At 40.8% G+C, this 16,274-nt stretch overlaps 1 protein-coding gene across 4 annotated transcripts in view; it reads right to left on the reverse strand.

Annotated features, from left to right (window-relative positions):
* The window catches only part of GALNT9 (polypeptide N-acetylgalactosaminyltransferase 9), a 95,720-nt gene that overhangs the window by 67,034 nt on the left and 12,412 nt on the right, over positions 1-16,274 (reverse strand). For all 4 annotated transcript variants that reach the window (XM_089489769.1, XM_089489768.1, XM_089489766.1 and 1 more), the window contains exon 2: positions 12,631-12,811. In XM_089489769.1, the coding sequence (XP_089345895.1) occupies positions 12,631-12,811 (181 nt within the window). The remainder of the gene's footprint in view (positions 1-12,630; positions 12,812-16,274) is intronic.

Consider the following 16,274-nt stretch of genomic DNA (forward strand, 5'->3'; position numbering starts at 1 on the left):
ACCAGGCAGACATTTAAAACAAAATGTGAGAAATATTATAGATTTAGTGGAATATCTTGATAAAAAACCCAATTGTCAAGCAGCTTTCATATTTCTTGATTCTGAAAAAGCATTCGACAGTGTCAATTGGGATTTTTTGATTGAAACATTGGAAAGAATTCAATTAGGCCTCAATTTCATTAAATGGATTTTGGAGATATATAAATCACAGAATGCTAGAATATTGATAAATGGAAGTAAAACTGATAACTGTCCAATCCAAAAAGGAACTAGACAAGGTTGCCCTCTTTCTCCCTTACTATATATTACCGTGACAGAAATATTAAACAATACAATTAGATCGAAGGAAAATATCACAGGAATAAAACTCAAGAAATACGAACATAAACTAAAATTTTACGCTGATGATATGGCCATAACTTTATCTAATCCTTTGGAAAGTGCCACAACATTGATAACAACCATAAAAGAATTTGGAAAGTATGCTGGTTTAAAAATTAATGAAAAGAAAATTAGTAATGAATATGACAAAAAACAACAAGAAGAGTTTACGGCAAAATCAGGTTTCAGTATAAAGAAAAAAAATAAAATATTTAGGAATAAACATAATGACAAAGAACTCTGAATTATTTAAAAACAATTATGAGGCAATGTGGCTAGAAATCAAAAAGGACCTATAAAGATGGTCGAAACTGAATATGTCATGGATGGGAAGAATTTCTACTATAAAGAAATTATATAAAATTATGTAAAAATGTCCTACCCAAAATATTATATCTATTCCAATCACTTCTGATAATATCAAATGATATACCTTTTAAAGCGTTGGAAAAGGACTTATCAAATTTCATCTGGAACAAGAGGAAACCCAGGATAAAGATGAAAACTTTACAAGAGATGAAAGAGAAGGGAGGATTGGGCATACAAAATTTGAAAATCTACTACCATGCATGCTGTTTAGATTGGGTCAAACAATGGATCAGAATTAAAGAAGAAAAAGTGTTGCAACTGGAAGGTTTCGACTTAATATATGGTTTGCATGCATATATGATGTACGATAAAGTCAAAGTAAATAAATAATTTAATTACCATTACATTCGTAAAAATCTGCTTAAGATATGGCTAAAATATAAAAATAAACTTATAAAGGGGATACCAAGATGAACATCAACCAATGAGGCTTTCTTCACCAGAGAAAGAATAAAACAGGATAGCTGGCCCACATACAAAGATCTTTTAATAATAGTAAACAGAAATGATAGAATCAGAACAATGGAAGAATTATTACAGAAAGAATATGATAACTGGTTCTTACACAGAAAAATTTACGAGAGGTCTAAAATTGACCGAAAGACATTCCTAATTGAGAAGGAAGAAACAGAATTTGAAAAACGAGACTCAACATACCGTTTCTAAAATGTACCAATTATTATTAAGCCTGGAAATGGAACAAGAATCCATCAAACAATATATGATAAACTGGGCAAAAGACTTTGGACAATCTATACAATTGGAAGAATGGGAAAAAATGGGAAAAAAGGATAAAGTACACATTAAGTTATGGTATCAAAGAGAGTTACTACAAGATATAATTCAGATGGTACCTGACACCTGAGAAAATATCTAAAATATATAAAAGTAATAAAGGTGAATGTTGGAATTGCCACAAAAATATTGGTACTATGATACACATGTGGTGGGAATGCCCTCGGGTCAAAATTTTTTGGAATAAAATACATAATGTACTAGAGAAAATGTTGAATATAAAGATAAATGTGGAGTCTAAATTATATCTGTTGGAAATGTTGAATGATGACTTAGAAACAAAATATGGGAAAATTATATTTTATTTATTAACTGCAGCAAGATCTGTAATAGCTAAAAAATGGAAAGGTAATGAAGAACTGACACTACAAGAATGGTTATTGAAAGTATACGAGATAATAGAATTAGACAAACTGACATGTCTATTGAGAGATAAGAACCTAGATAAATATAGGAATGAATGGCTCCCAGTGATTAATTATCTGAAAATTGAAAAAGGAGGAAATGGTGTAATAGCATTTGAAAAATAAACTTTATGCTCCTGTTAGGAAGATAGAATAAACGTTGTTAGAGAAGAAATGAAAAAGAAAAGATTCAGAAGATGTATTATGGTATGAGGACTGTAAGACTGAAGAAAATAAGTTTATATTTGTTAAAGAAGTTTGAAAAAAGGCAAGTCAAAAGGGATATAAATAACAAGGATATTTGGTGAAAAGAATGATACAGAAGGTCATGATACCCAGTATAGCTGGTGACAAAATAATTGTCACAGTAAAGGAAAGGAAGCTTTGTTTTGTTAATTGTCATGTAGTGTAGATTGTTGTTTAGTTTTTTACTGTATGTAGGAGATATGTGATGTGTTTATTCTTTATTTTCTGTCTATGTGTGAGTAATGTATAAAATTTTTATTAAAATAAAACTTTTTATTAAAAAAAATTAAAAAATATGGTTCTAAAGGCATTAAATACAGGAATAGAAGAGATAAAGGTTACAGACCATGCTTTAGTAAATATGAATTTTATAGTTTAAAAGGATTTTTGGTGGGGTACAGACTGCCAGAAAGAGACGGCTGGGAGCTGCCTCTCTTTTCCGTTTAGCCACGCCACAGCAACAAAATTGCGCGGCGCAGCTACACGGAAAACAAAGGAGTGCTGAAAAATGGTTCCTTTTAGTGCTGCCACAAACTGCTGGCGGTGGCGCAAGCACGTCACTGCTGTGTGTGTCCATATGGATGGCATGCAGCAGTGATGTCACAGCTGTGAGCACCATGTATATGACATCCTGGTGACGTGCTAGGGCTGTGGGGCGTCTGGAAATGGCACCCCGAGGCAACCCTAGCATGTCGCCAGGACATGCTAAAGGGCCCGTCTGGACCGGGCCATAGAAAAGCAAAAAGATGGAGCCCTGTAGCCGCCCATTTTTGCTCCACACAGAGGCCTCACCAACCAAACGGGTTCTTTTTGTGCCACACGTGAGGTGCCATTCCCATGCTCGCATGCACTGATGCTGTATGTGCAGCGCAGCACCATTTGGGTGCTGCACCATGCATATGTCATCATGGTGGCCCCATGTAGATGGGGGTGAGCCATGATGGCACCCAGATGGTGCAGTAGGACTCAAGAACATGCAGATGCTCCAGTCTCCTGAGCCCTAAAATCGGCCCCAGGCCAGCGCTTTATGCCAGTCTGTACTGGGCCAAAGTGAGTAAAATTGAGAAAGAATGGCAAAATATATGGTATATCAATAATACAGAGGTTTCTCAAGCTGTGTTATATGATACTCTGAAAGCGGTTGCAAGAGGAATTTGTATTAGGAAAACATGTAAAGAGATGACAGGAAGAGGGGAAAATAAAATTAGAAATGGAAATTTAAAAAATTAGATAATGATTATATAATAATAATAATAATAATAATAATTTATTATTTCTATTTCCCGCCTCTCCCTACGGATCGAGGCGGGATCTCAACAAAATCACATACAATCATACAAGTATCAAACATTAAAATTCTCTTAAAATAACCCTCCTATAACATAATAATGCAGTATGATACAATACAATTTAAAACAATACACTTGCCGAACCAGAATTAGGATTCAGATTCTTCTCTTACACAGTCGGGAGCATGTTGCTCAAGTCAGCGCTGATGGGAAAGCCCATTGGAAGACATCCATCTTAATGGCTTTTTAAAAAGCATCTAAGTTGGTGGTATGACGGATCTCCTCTGGCAGGTCATTCCAGAGTTTAGGAGCAATCGAGGTGAAAGATCTTTGGGAAGTAGATGTTAGTCTAGTTTCTTATATCTGTAATAAAGACTTCCCAGATGTTCTGAGAGTGCAGGGTGGAATATATGGGGAGAGGTGTTCCTGCAGGTAACCTGGGCCCAAGCCATGTAGGGCTTTAAAGGTAATAACCAACACCTTGTACTGCTCCCAGAAGCTAATTGGCAGCCAGTGAAGATTTTTTAATACAGGTGTTATATGGTCAGTCCTAGAAATACCAGTGACCAATCTGGCTGCCGTATTTTGAATCAACTGAAGCTTCCAAACTTGGCATAAGGGTAGCCCCATGTAGAGCGCATTGCAGAAATCAAGACGAGAGGTTACCAGAGCATGTACCAATGCTTCAAGGTCCCCCCAGTCCAGGTAGGGTCGCAGTTGGCGAATCAACCGAAGTTGATAACAAGCACTTCTGGCTGTCGTCTCCGCCTGTGATGTCAGCTGGAGGGACAAATCCAGAAGTACTCCCGGGCTGCGAACACAGTCCTTTAGGGGAAGTGTGACCCCATCCAGGACCGGTTGATGGAACTCCTTCCCCAGACCGGGGTTGCCTATCGCAAGTACTTCTGTTTTCCCTGGATTCAAGTTGAGTTTGTTTCCCCTCATCCAGTCCATTACTGACCCAAGACGATCATTCAGAGGACAGATATCATCCTTAGTCACTGCAACAGTCGGAGACATATAGAAACATATTTGGGTGTCATCAGCGTACTGATCATGTCTCCAGATGATCTCACCCAGCGGCTTCATGTAAATGTTAAACAACACTGGGGACAGAATAGTGCCCTGAAGAACACCCAACTTGAGCTCCCTCCTGGATGAATAACTGTCCCCAAGTGACACCATCTGGAACCTGCCTGAGAGGTAGGATCAGAACCACTGCAAAGCAGTGCCCCCAATTCCCAATTCCCAACTCTCCCAGGCGTTCCAGAAGGATACCATATCGAAGGCTGCTGAGAGGTCCAAGAGCACCAGCAGGGTCACACTTCTCCTGTCGATGCCGAGACAGAGATCATTGACTAAAGTGACCATGGCAGTCTCAACTCCGTATTCTGCCCTGAAGCCAGTTTGAAACGTATCTAGATAATCGGCTTCTTCCAATACAATTTGAAGTTGGGAGGCAACTGCCCTCTTGATCACCTCGCCCAAGAAAGGCAGTAGGGAGACCAGTCTATAATTCTCTCTCACCAGGGGGTCAAGGGATGGTTTTTTTCAAAAACGGTTTAACCACAGCCTCTTTTAGGCTAGTTGAAACTATACCTTCCCTGAATGATGCATTGATTATAAGCTGTAATAAGGTTTTTACAGCATCGCCCCCCTGGGCGGTCAACCACAAAGGGCAAGGGTTGAGGGGGCAAGTTGTTCTCCTCATGCTTCCAAGGAGCTTGTCCACTTCATTGGTATTCACAAACTCAAGATGATCCAGTCTAGCCTTGTCCATGGAGTTACTAGACACCTCTCTTATTGTATCTGCCATAATGCCAGTGTCCAAATCATCTCTTATTTGAGAGATTTTTATCTGCAAAAAAGTCATTAAAAACATCACAGCAGACTTTGGTGGAATCTAAAAGAGGATTCAAGGTGGGAGGTACCTAAGTTAATTCTTTCACCGCCCTGAAAAGCTCTCCTGGACGAGACTTTGCAGACTTTGTCATGCAGACTTTGCCATGCCATAAAGATCTAAATAGTCTTTATTGCGTGTCTTGTCAGATAAGTGCTGAAATTTCCACCAGCGGCGCTCAAGTCATTGCTCAGTCCGCTTCACATTCCAGAGATCTATTGTATACCATGGTTTACGGTTTGAAGCAGGCTGGAAAGGACGCTCGGGAGTGATAGAGTCTATGGCCCTGGTAAGATTGGTGTTCCAGCTATTAACCAAGGCCTCGACAGAATCGCCGTTGTTCTCAACCATCAAACCTTCTAAGGCTTCTTGGAACCTTTTGGGCTCCATCAACTTTCGAGAGCGTACCATTCTAATAGGTCCTCCACCTCTGAGTGGGATATGGGCATATCTATACAAGTTGACTAAACACATGTCAACGAAACAGAGACAGGAATGAGAAGCAAATTTGATGAGAGAAATAAGACAAAGAAAGAAATGCCTGAAGAGAAGAGATCTGAAAGAAAAAGATGATGAAAACCTTTATGGTATTATAATCCAGGTTTAGCAGATTTAGTAGAAATTCCTAAAGACTACATGGATGTTGAGATAGAAAAAATATTTTGGATTTCTTCAGTGGAAGCAAAGAGAAGGAGGTTACCACACAATATAGTGGTATACTTCACCAGAGAAAGAATGCGAGACCAGATCATCCAAGCTAGCTATGGAAAAAGAATAATGATTGAAGATTCAGAAATAAAATTATTTAAAGATGTCCCACTAGAAATATTAAAAAGAAGGAGAGAATATGATTTCCTGACTAGATACTTACAAGCAAATTCTTACTACTTTTTAAAAATAAAATTACCAGCTTGGTAGATGAAGAGAATGCCGTGGATCCTCTTGACCATCCAACACAGGCCTTCAACAAGGTCTCCCACAATATTCTTGCAAACAAACTAGTAAAATGTGGGTTAGACAAGGCTACTGTTAAGTGGTTAGCCAGAACCAAAGGGTGCTCACCAATGGCTCCTCTTCATCCTAGACAGAAGTGACCAGTGGGGTGCCACGGGGCTCTGTCCTGGGCCAAATGCTATTCAACTTCTTTATAAGTGACTTGGATGAAGGAATAGATTGGATTCTTATGAAATTTGCATATGATAACAAATTAGGAGGAGTAGGTAACAGAGGTTAGGATTAAAATTAATCATGACTTTAACAGATTAGAAAGCTGGGCCAAAACTAACAAAATAAATGTCAACAGGGAGAAAAGTGAGGTACTGCACTTAGGCCAGTTTAAAAAAAAATACATAGATGTATGTCCCCCTGATGGGAGACACCAGGCTTAACAATAGTACATGAGAATGGAATCTAGGAATCCTAGTAGACAATAAGTTGAACATGATTCAACTGTGTGATGCGGCAGGTAAAAAAGCCAATGGGATACTAGGCTGCAATCAATAGAAGTATAGTGTTTGGGAAGTAGTAGTGGCATTGCATTCTCCTTTGGTCAGGCCTCATTGCATCCAGTTCTAGGCACCACAATTCAAAAAGGATGTTGACAAGCTGGAGTATGTCCAGAGGAGGATGACCAAAATGATCAAGGATCTGGAAACCATACCCTATGAAGAGAGAGTGGTGGAGTCGGATGGCCATCTGTTGGGGGTGCTTTGATTCTGAGTTCCTGCACGGCAGGGGTTTGGAATGGATGGTGATGTCTTCCAACTCTGTGATTCTATTATCCTTTTTCTCACTTTCTTTCTAGCAATGTTCCAAGGCTATTGCATTGGATTTTTAAATAGAAGTGAATTGTCCAGGAAGATCGGTCATGCTTGATTTAAATTTCGACTCCACTTAATAAGATACTTTAAATTTTAAACTATGTCTGGGAATACTCAATAGGAATTTTAAAACATAAAATTATTATTAGAAATGTATTGAGTATTCCTTTTAGTCCTGTTTACCAAGGACAGTTTAGCATGGCTGCATTCCTTTGGGTGCATGAACATATTACAAATGGTCAGTCTCAATGATGTTGGAGGGAGGACATCTATCTTGGGAGATATGGGTAGGATATAAATATAACATCTTTTGAAAGCCACTCAAAGGAGAAAGTACTTAAATGAAAACACCAACTTCAAACATTGTAGTAACAGTGACAGCAGAGATAGATTGAGAATGTGTTGTTGAGGTATATGCACATGGTGTAATTGGGATGGGGAAGAAGAGCTCAAATGTCTTATATCATTATAATTAAAGGCTCTCTACTGTGTTCCGTATGGTAAAATCCAAAGTAAGCTTCAAGAAACAGTCTTGCCTCACAAGGACAAGTCAACATGCTTTTTTGGATCCTTTCAACCTCTAGCCTCTCTGAATTGACAAGACTGACATTGGAGAAGCATTCATTCAAAACCAGCCAGCTACTAATTTCAGTCAAAGTAAAAGACCATTTTGGACATCTAAGCTATGTAGCAGGGGAAAAGTCCTTTTTAATATGCTGAACCTTGATAGAGTTTCAAGCAATACCTGAAAGGAAGTATCAAGCAGTCCATCCATGCATGCAGCAGCCTTTACAAGGCATTCAGGATTTCATCTTTTGTACAACTCCAGCTTACATCATCCTCAGTTACCATGACCAACCATGCTCAAGCTTCAGATGTTCTTATTGCTGATAAAAAATATTTAGCATAGCTAAATCTGGCATATTCTGCCCTAAAATGGATGTTGCTGTTTTATAAAAGTATATTAAATTGGTTATTATAGTATACTTGTATTGTAGAATTATAGGAGTATTAGGACGTTATCACACAGGGCAAAATTGGAAGGTTAAAGTGGGGGCAATGCAGGGTCATTCAGGTTTCAAGGGCAAATACACAGCTGTTTTCCACACGACGCAGCAGCCAGTACGCAGTGAATCTAGGGTGAATGGGAGGTAAATGAGGGGAAAGTCAATTTGCAAAACTACAGAGTTAGGAGTCCCTTTTGCTTGCAAACTGACTCCTTTCACTAATGCCAGCCATGTGGAATGCAAACCTCCCACGACTTCGTTTCCCAGGGTGCCTTTTTTTTGCCAAAGAGAGATAATTTAAAGGGACACACACACACTTCCCTGGCTTTCCTCCTCTTTGCTGCTTTCTCCTGGGAGAAGGCAGAGAGAAAGCCTTTGGAAGTGATGGAGGACATGCCCTGGAAAAGGAGGACATGGAATTAGACAGGCTTCTGGCCCCAGCCTCTGCCTTTCTCTCTCTCTCTTGTGTGTCTGTGTCTGGTTTTGGAGCTTGCAAAGGAAGAGAGAGAGCATTTTGGATGTCCTCTTGGACAGCAGGGAGAAATGGAGGACATGTCCTGGAAAAGGAAAGAGAGAGAGAGAGAGAGAGAAAGAGAGAGAGAGAGGTAAGTGCATAGATAGATAGATAGATAGATAGATAGATAGATAGATAGATGGCAGAGAGAGAGAGAGAGAGAGAGAGAGAGAGATGACACACACACACACAGAGGTAAGTGGATAGATAGATGGATGGCAGAGAGAGAGAGAGAGAGAGAGAGAGAGATAGCAGAGAGAGGGGGGTAGATAGATAGACAGATAGATAGATAGATAGATAGATAGATAGATAGATAGCAGAGAGAGAGAGAGGTAAGTGGATAGATAAATAGATGGCAGAGAGAGAGGCAAATGGATGGATGGATAGATAGATAGATAGATAGATAGATAGATAGATAGATAGACAGATGACACACACACAGAAAGATGGAAGACAGACAGACAGACAGACAGACAGACAGACAGTCAGGGATGGATGGATGGATGGATGACAGACAGGGACCCTGCTTGGTCATGAAACCCACTGGGTGACCTTGAGAAAGTCAAACTCTCTCCACCTCAGAGGAAATCGGACTCATATGACTTTTGTGTGTAGGTGTGTGTCTTTGTGGTTTGACAGAGTTTGTCTCCTTCCTCAGACTATTGGGGATCTTGTAGCAAAGAAGCTTCCCTCCCTGGTTTCCCCTCCCTCCCTCCCTCCCTCCCTCCCTGCAGCAAGTGGGTGAGGCACTTGTGGAAGAGACAGTTTGGAGCATGCTCAGAACAGATATTTCTAAGCAAGCAATGGGGATTTGTCCTCACCCATTTGATAGCCAAATTCGAATCTAACCCTAAATACTGTGCCTTTAAACCCTTGTTGTGCTCTTGCGTGTGATAACCATTAGCAAATGGGCTTGCTTTTCTGGAGTGATGGCACTTTAACCATTTTTGGGATGACAGCACATAGGTCAGTGTGTGATAAAGTCCTTAGAGCCAACATGGTGTAGTGGTTTGAGTGTTGGACGAAGATCATGATTCAAATCCCTGCTTGGCCATGTAAACCTACTGGGAGACCTTGGGTGGGTCACAACCTCTCAACCTCAGAGGATGGCAATGGCAAACGATCCCTGAAGAAACTTGTCAAGAAAACCCCATGATAGTCTTTTAGGGTGATAGCATTAGGGTTGCCATAAGTCAGGAAAGCAACAAGAAAAGTTATATAACATGTATTATTGGGGTTTAATGTCATAGTGCTAGTGTAAACAATGAGTGGTGGTTCAAAGACAAGATGGTTGCCTGGTACAATCTGGGGAAGGATTTTTCTCAGAGCTTTTCTGGGAAATGGAAAGTGCAGACCAAAAGGGTACAAGAGACTGGGTGACAAGGCAAATATGGTTGGGAGGGTAGGTATGTTGTAATTTGTAAACAAATCAGGGTAAAACCCAAGTAATCCTTTTATTCTGAAATAAAAGTTCCTGCTGATTGAATACAGGTTTTTGAGCTGTGGAGGAGGGAGCAGATCCTGACAGAGCTTAGAAAGTTAATTATTTGGACTACAAGTCCTCAAATTCTCCAGCCAACATGGTTATACTGACTGGGGTGATTCTGGAATTATAATCCAAAAAGTAAATATTGCAAACTCCAAACAACATCAGCAGCTTTTACTGACAACCAGCATAAAGCCACATGCATTGTTAATACTAGGAATATGGCCCTCTCCTAGTCAACACAATAAATTGTGCATTAAGAGGCAAAACAGACTGGCACAATATACCAGCTTGGGAGGCAGTGTGGGGGCATGGTGTTTAGATGATGCACTTTCTGACACTGCTCCCAAGCTGGTGTCATACCATCTGCCCAACCAGCCAGTGGGTAGTGTTGCAGCGCTCTGGTAGCGCACCATTTATACACCACATGCTGCAGAAGCGCCGAAAAGCCAGTGCTGTGACAGAAAAGACACCCTTTTTCAGCCCCCAAAAGGCACGGCATTTTGATGCTTCTTTTTGGGCCGGAATGATGCCAGACCGGGGCCATGGCGTGTGGTTGCTGCAGCCCAGAACCAGTGATCAAAAGGGCGGCATCAAGCCAACCCTTAAGGGCCATCTGTTCTGTCATAAGATTCTCCAGCAACTTAGTTCAAACACTCTGAATCAGAAAGTATTCTCCAAATCTATCATATATTCAGGTATGCCTGCCTATAGCCCTAGATGGTCCAAAGACAAAACACGGGAACTGTGATAGATTCGATAAACCAGCATTTTGTTTCCCACATCAGCTGCAAAAAGGACATGATGCTAATGGCCATTCTCCACTATTGAGGTATGTGGCTTCTGACCTTGGAGACAGCAAACAGTCATCATGTCCAGTAAGACATTACAGATGTCTGAATTCACAGACGTTGAAATACACAGATAAGTTCCCACTAGCTGTATGAGTTGACTGGCTGAATTTACTCTCCGTTAATTAGATAACAGGTGCAGCCCTAATAATAACTAATACTATTCCAATGGATGGGTGTATCTGTGTATGCGTCACCCTATTTATGGTAACTATGGCTTTCCCAGTGTTGACTTATGGCTCCCATAGGTCCCAGCCAACCTTGCCACTGGTAAGGGATAATAGGAATTGTAGTCCAGCAATATCTAGAGCTGAGGTGGGAATAATGTGGATCTCCAGATGTTGCTGCAACCCCCAGAATTATTCACCATGCCCCAGCTAGTGTGGAATGATAGGAGTTGCAGTGTAACATCTGGAGAAAACATGCTTCCAAACCCAGTCTGGAGAAGTCCACATTGTAATTTGACAGAAAGCTGCCTCAACATTGAGAAGAACTTTCTAACAGTAACAGCTGTTCAACAGTGGAATATGCTCCTTTGGTGTGTGGTGGAGGCTCCTTCCTTGGAGGTTTTTAACCAGAGACTGGATGGCTATCTGTCGGGAGTGCTTTGATTATGTATTCTTGTATGGCAGGGGGTTGGACTGGATAGCCCTAAACTATGATTCTGAGATTCTGGCGCTATACAGATTGGCCTGAAAGGGCGATGAGACACTGCCCCTTTTCGCCTGAATCAGGGCCATGGCAACTGCATGCCACAGCCTCAATCTGGCCTTCGGGGGATGCAAAAAGGAGCAACAAAACACAGCTCCTTCTTGTGCCCTGTAAAGGGTGCTATATCTGCCATGGCACAGCATGATGGCGGCCCTTCGGCGCTGCGGCGTTTGGACACAGCACCGGAGGGCTGTCATCATGGTGTACACTGTGTGGACTGGCGTGTGCCAAAATGGTGCCCTGGCAGCAGCGTAAGCACATCGAGCATAAAGATGCTCAGCCCCGACTCCGCCCACAGGCTGGCACTTTTCGCTCTATCATTTATGCTATCATTCTAACTTGGCACTGGATCTTGACAATATGTGGTTTGTTAGTAATGCTTTGATATTTTATTCTTACTGATTTTGTTATGCAACCTCCCCCAAAGACAGTGATACTCAAAGGTGTATTTCATATTAACCTATATAGCTGTAACACTTAATTTAAAGATATTATAAGTGTATTCTCACATAAGTAAGCCAGCATGGTGTAGTGGTTTGAGTGTTGGCCTCTGGAAACCCACTTGGCCAAGTCACATTCTCTCAGCCTCAGGAGAAGCCAAAGCCCCCTTGGACAAATATTGCCAAAAAAAAACCCTCGACAGGTTCACCTTAGGTTGCCATAAGTCAGAAAGGATGAAGGAATACAACAACAACAACAACAACCCTCAAGTGTACTGTAAATAGGCATTTTCAATCAGTTATTTGGACATAAAATACTAGCCTTTCATGAACACACAGTTATACCTTTGGGATCATTCTGTCAATATGAGAATAAGGATGAATTCCAATACTTAAGGCAAAACATAGTTTACTTACCTTTTTGGCCTGTAGTCAGGAATAGATCTGTCTAATGAAATCCTATCACTTAACTGGGCATTGTAGCCATATTCTTCATACTTGGTTTCAGATTCATGGCTATCATCTCTCAAAGTGGCAGCCATTCCTCCTTGGCCCAGGCCCCCAGGGCCTTCAACTAATCCCATTGGTTTGGCTAGACCTGGAAAGAAGAAGACAATTTAATTTCAACAGAGGCATTTTGTCTGTGCAAGCCAACCAGCTCACAATCCCATCTAGACTTGATCGACGTCACAGTTAGATGTCTGTGTGATTACCCCAGCATGGCACTGTAGAATGTTCTCATCCAGTTCTTGAATATATACCTTGTATATACTGACTCATTCTTTTTGGCTGTTATTATCATCTGTGTTCCTCTGACTCTCTGACTATAGACAATAACAAAGTAGGGCCAAAAACAAAGAGATGAAACAATGGATGACAGATGGAAAGCTTCAAGCAATTAAAGACAAGATGCAAAGCGAAGACAGACATGAACAAAATCAGAACAATGAATGCCACTGTGCAATTATTAGTGCACAAGGATACTTACTACAACCATCGATGCAGAGAAATAGAAGCTTACAACAAAAAAGGAACAATAAGAGACCTTTTCCACAAGATTCAAGAAATTCCTCCCCAGAGAGGTCAGCACAGCCCTGTCCTTGCTGTCTTTCTGGAAACAAGTTAAAACATTTTTTGTGTTGCCAGGCTTTCACAGTCAGTTGAGGTTGGGGCTTCCAGGTTAGGTTCAAGAGTAGAGAGATGCAGCTGTAAGCTTTATGCTGCTGGGATCTGCCTGCTCATTTTTGTATGTTTTTATTGTATTGTTCTTTTAATTTGTAAGCCACTTTGTATTCCAATTATGGGATAACAACTGCAGCCACTCACTCACAAACCACAAGGTTGTGAATTCTATATCTGCCAGGGTTCAGGCTCGACCCAGGCTTGCATCCTTCCAAGGTCACTAAAATTAGTACCTAGCTTGTTGGGGGCAATTAGCTTACAGTTGTAAGCCGCTTAGAGACTGTTTAGAGCAGTATATAAATGAAGCTGCTATAAAAATAACAGAGAAATTTAAATCAAAAGTGGGGATTCTCTACAATCTGAAGAGGAACATACTACACAACCACGATGAAATAAAAACTGGTGGAGACAATGCACAGAAGAGCTATATAAAAATGTGAAAGGCTGAATGACACATGGGGAAGAAGAAACTTACAAAGATGAACCCCAAATTTTGGAAAATGAAATGAAAGCTGCACTCAAAGCAACTGGGAACAGTAAATCACCAGAAACAGAGACCATATCCAATAGAACTGCTACAATCTACAAAGACAGATTCTAAGCAAAATTTGCCAGCAAATATGGAAAACAAAGCATTGGCCCACAGATTGGAAGTGATCAATATGCATTCCCATCCACAAAAGAGGAGAGACAAAAGACTGCTTTAATTACAGAACCATTGCACTAATTTCCCATGCAAGCAAAGTCATGCTCAAAATGTTGCAGCAAAGACTCCTATCATATGTAGAGTGAGAAATGCAAGAAATGCAAGGTGGAATCAGGAAAAGAAGAGGTGTTAGGGATCACAATGCAAACATACAATGGATAATGCAGTACACCTGGGGATTCCAGAAGAAAATCTGCATGTGCTTTATTGCTTTGTTTTTTAAAATATTTTTATTTACATAAAACCATAAAAACAACACATGAGAACAATAACATGAAAACCACACATACTTCTCTTTAACATAACAACATAGCATAAAATAACTGTTACTTTGTACATCTGCTTTGTTGCTTACACTGACTTCCTCCCCAGTTTCATCAGTGATTATCCTAATAACTGGCTCCGGAGATGGTGTTGGCAAGAACGATTTGGATTTTTGGATCATGGTCTGAGGTTCCATGAGGAGGGACTTCTGGCAAGGGATGGGTTGCATCTCACACCAGTTAGCAAAAACGTTTTTGCCAATAGTCTCAAGAATTTCATCAGGAGGGCTTTAAACTGAGTTATGTGGGGGAGGGAGACAGTATTCTGCAAAGCAAAAGGGCTGGAGAAAATAGTCACAAAGGAAACAAGGCAAACAGTGCAAGGACCCAAAAGTGGGAGGCAAAAGAACTTGCACGTGATTGGAATGTAGAAATAGAGGGGTATAACCTTTTTAAGAGAAACAGGCCAAACAGGAAAGAAGGAAGAATAGCATTATATTTCACAGATATTTACACCACTGAAGCAGTCCAGGACTTCAGTCCTTGAAGCCAGGTGGAGAACATCTGGATAAAAATTAAAGGGGAGGGAAACAACAAGGATGTTATTGTGTGAATCTACTACAGACCCCCAGGTCAGATGGAGGACATGGATGATGCCTTTCTAGAACCGATGACTACACACTCAGAAAAGAGAGATGTAGTAGTGATGGGAGACTTCAACTATCCTGGTATTTGTTGGAAATCTAAATCAGTGAAAACATTAAAGTCTAGCAAATTCCTCACTTGCCTGGAAGACAATTTCATTGTTCAAAAGGTGCAGGAGGCAACAAGAGGATCCTCTATTTTAGATCTGATCCGAACTAACTGATATGACCTGTTTAATGGGGTGCAAGTGATGCGATCCTTAAGTGGGAATGACCATGTTCTCCTGGAGTTTGTTATACAGTGGAAAGAAGACGCCAGGCATAGTCAGACATGCATTCTAGACTTTAGGAGAGCGGATTTCAGTAAACGTAGAGAAGTATTGAGGGTGATCCCGTGGTCAGAAATACTAAAAGAGAAGGGAGATCAGGATGGATGTGAGTTTCTCAAAAGGGAGATACTGAAGGCACAATTTAAAACAGTTCCAGTAAGGAAGAAAAATGGGAGGTGTCTCAAGAAACCAGGATGGATGACTAATGAACTTTCAACTGAACTAAGTTCTAAACGTATAAGAAATGGAAAAATGGGGAAATCACCAAAGAGGAATTCAATCAAATAGCGAGCATGTGTACGGGTAAAGTCAGAAAAGCTAAAGTGCAGAATGAATTCAAGCTTGCCAGAGAGGTTAAGAACAACAAAAAGGGCTTTTTGGATATGTCCGCAGCAAAAAGTTCAACATGAGTCAATAGTGTGATGAGGCAGCTAAAAAGGCCCATGCAATTTTAGGCTGCATCAATAGAAGTATAGTGTCAAGGGAAGTAATAGTGCCACTCTATTCTGCTTTGGTCAGGTCTCACCTGGAATACTGTGTCCAGTTCTGGGCACCACAATGCAAAAAAGATGTTGACAAGCTGGAGCATGTTCAGAGAAGGGTGACTAAAATGGTGAAGGGTCTAGAGACCATGCCTTATAAGGAGAGACTTAGGGATCTGGGAATGTTTAGCCTGGAGAAGAGAAGTTTAAGAGGTGATATGACCCCTGTTTAAATACTTAAAGGGATGCCATATTGAGGAAGGAGCAAGCTTGTTTTCTGCTGCTCCAGAGATTAGGACCCGGAACAATGGATGCAAGCTACAGGAAAAGAGATTCCACCTCAACATTAGGAGGAACTTCCTGACAGTAAGGGCTGTCCAACAGTGGAACACATTCCCTCGGAGTGTAGTGGAGTCTCCTACCTTGGAGGTCTTTAAACAGAGGCTGGATGGCCA

This window comes from Sceloporus occidentalis, unplaced genomic scaffold, assembly GCF_023333645.1.
Source record: "Sceloporus occidentalis isolate IW3139 unplaced genomic scaffold, rSceOcc1.0.p SCAF_41, whole genome shotgun sequence".
Classification (NCBI taxonomy): Eukaryota; Metazoa; Chordata; class Lepidosauria; order Squamata; family Phrynosomatidae; genus Sceloporus; species Sceloporus occidentalis.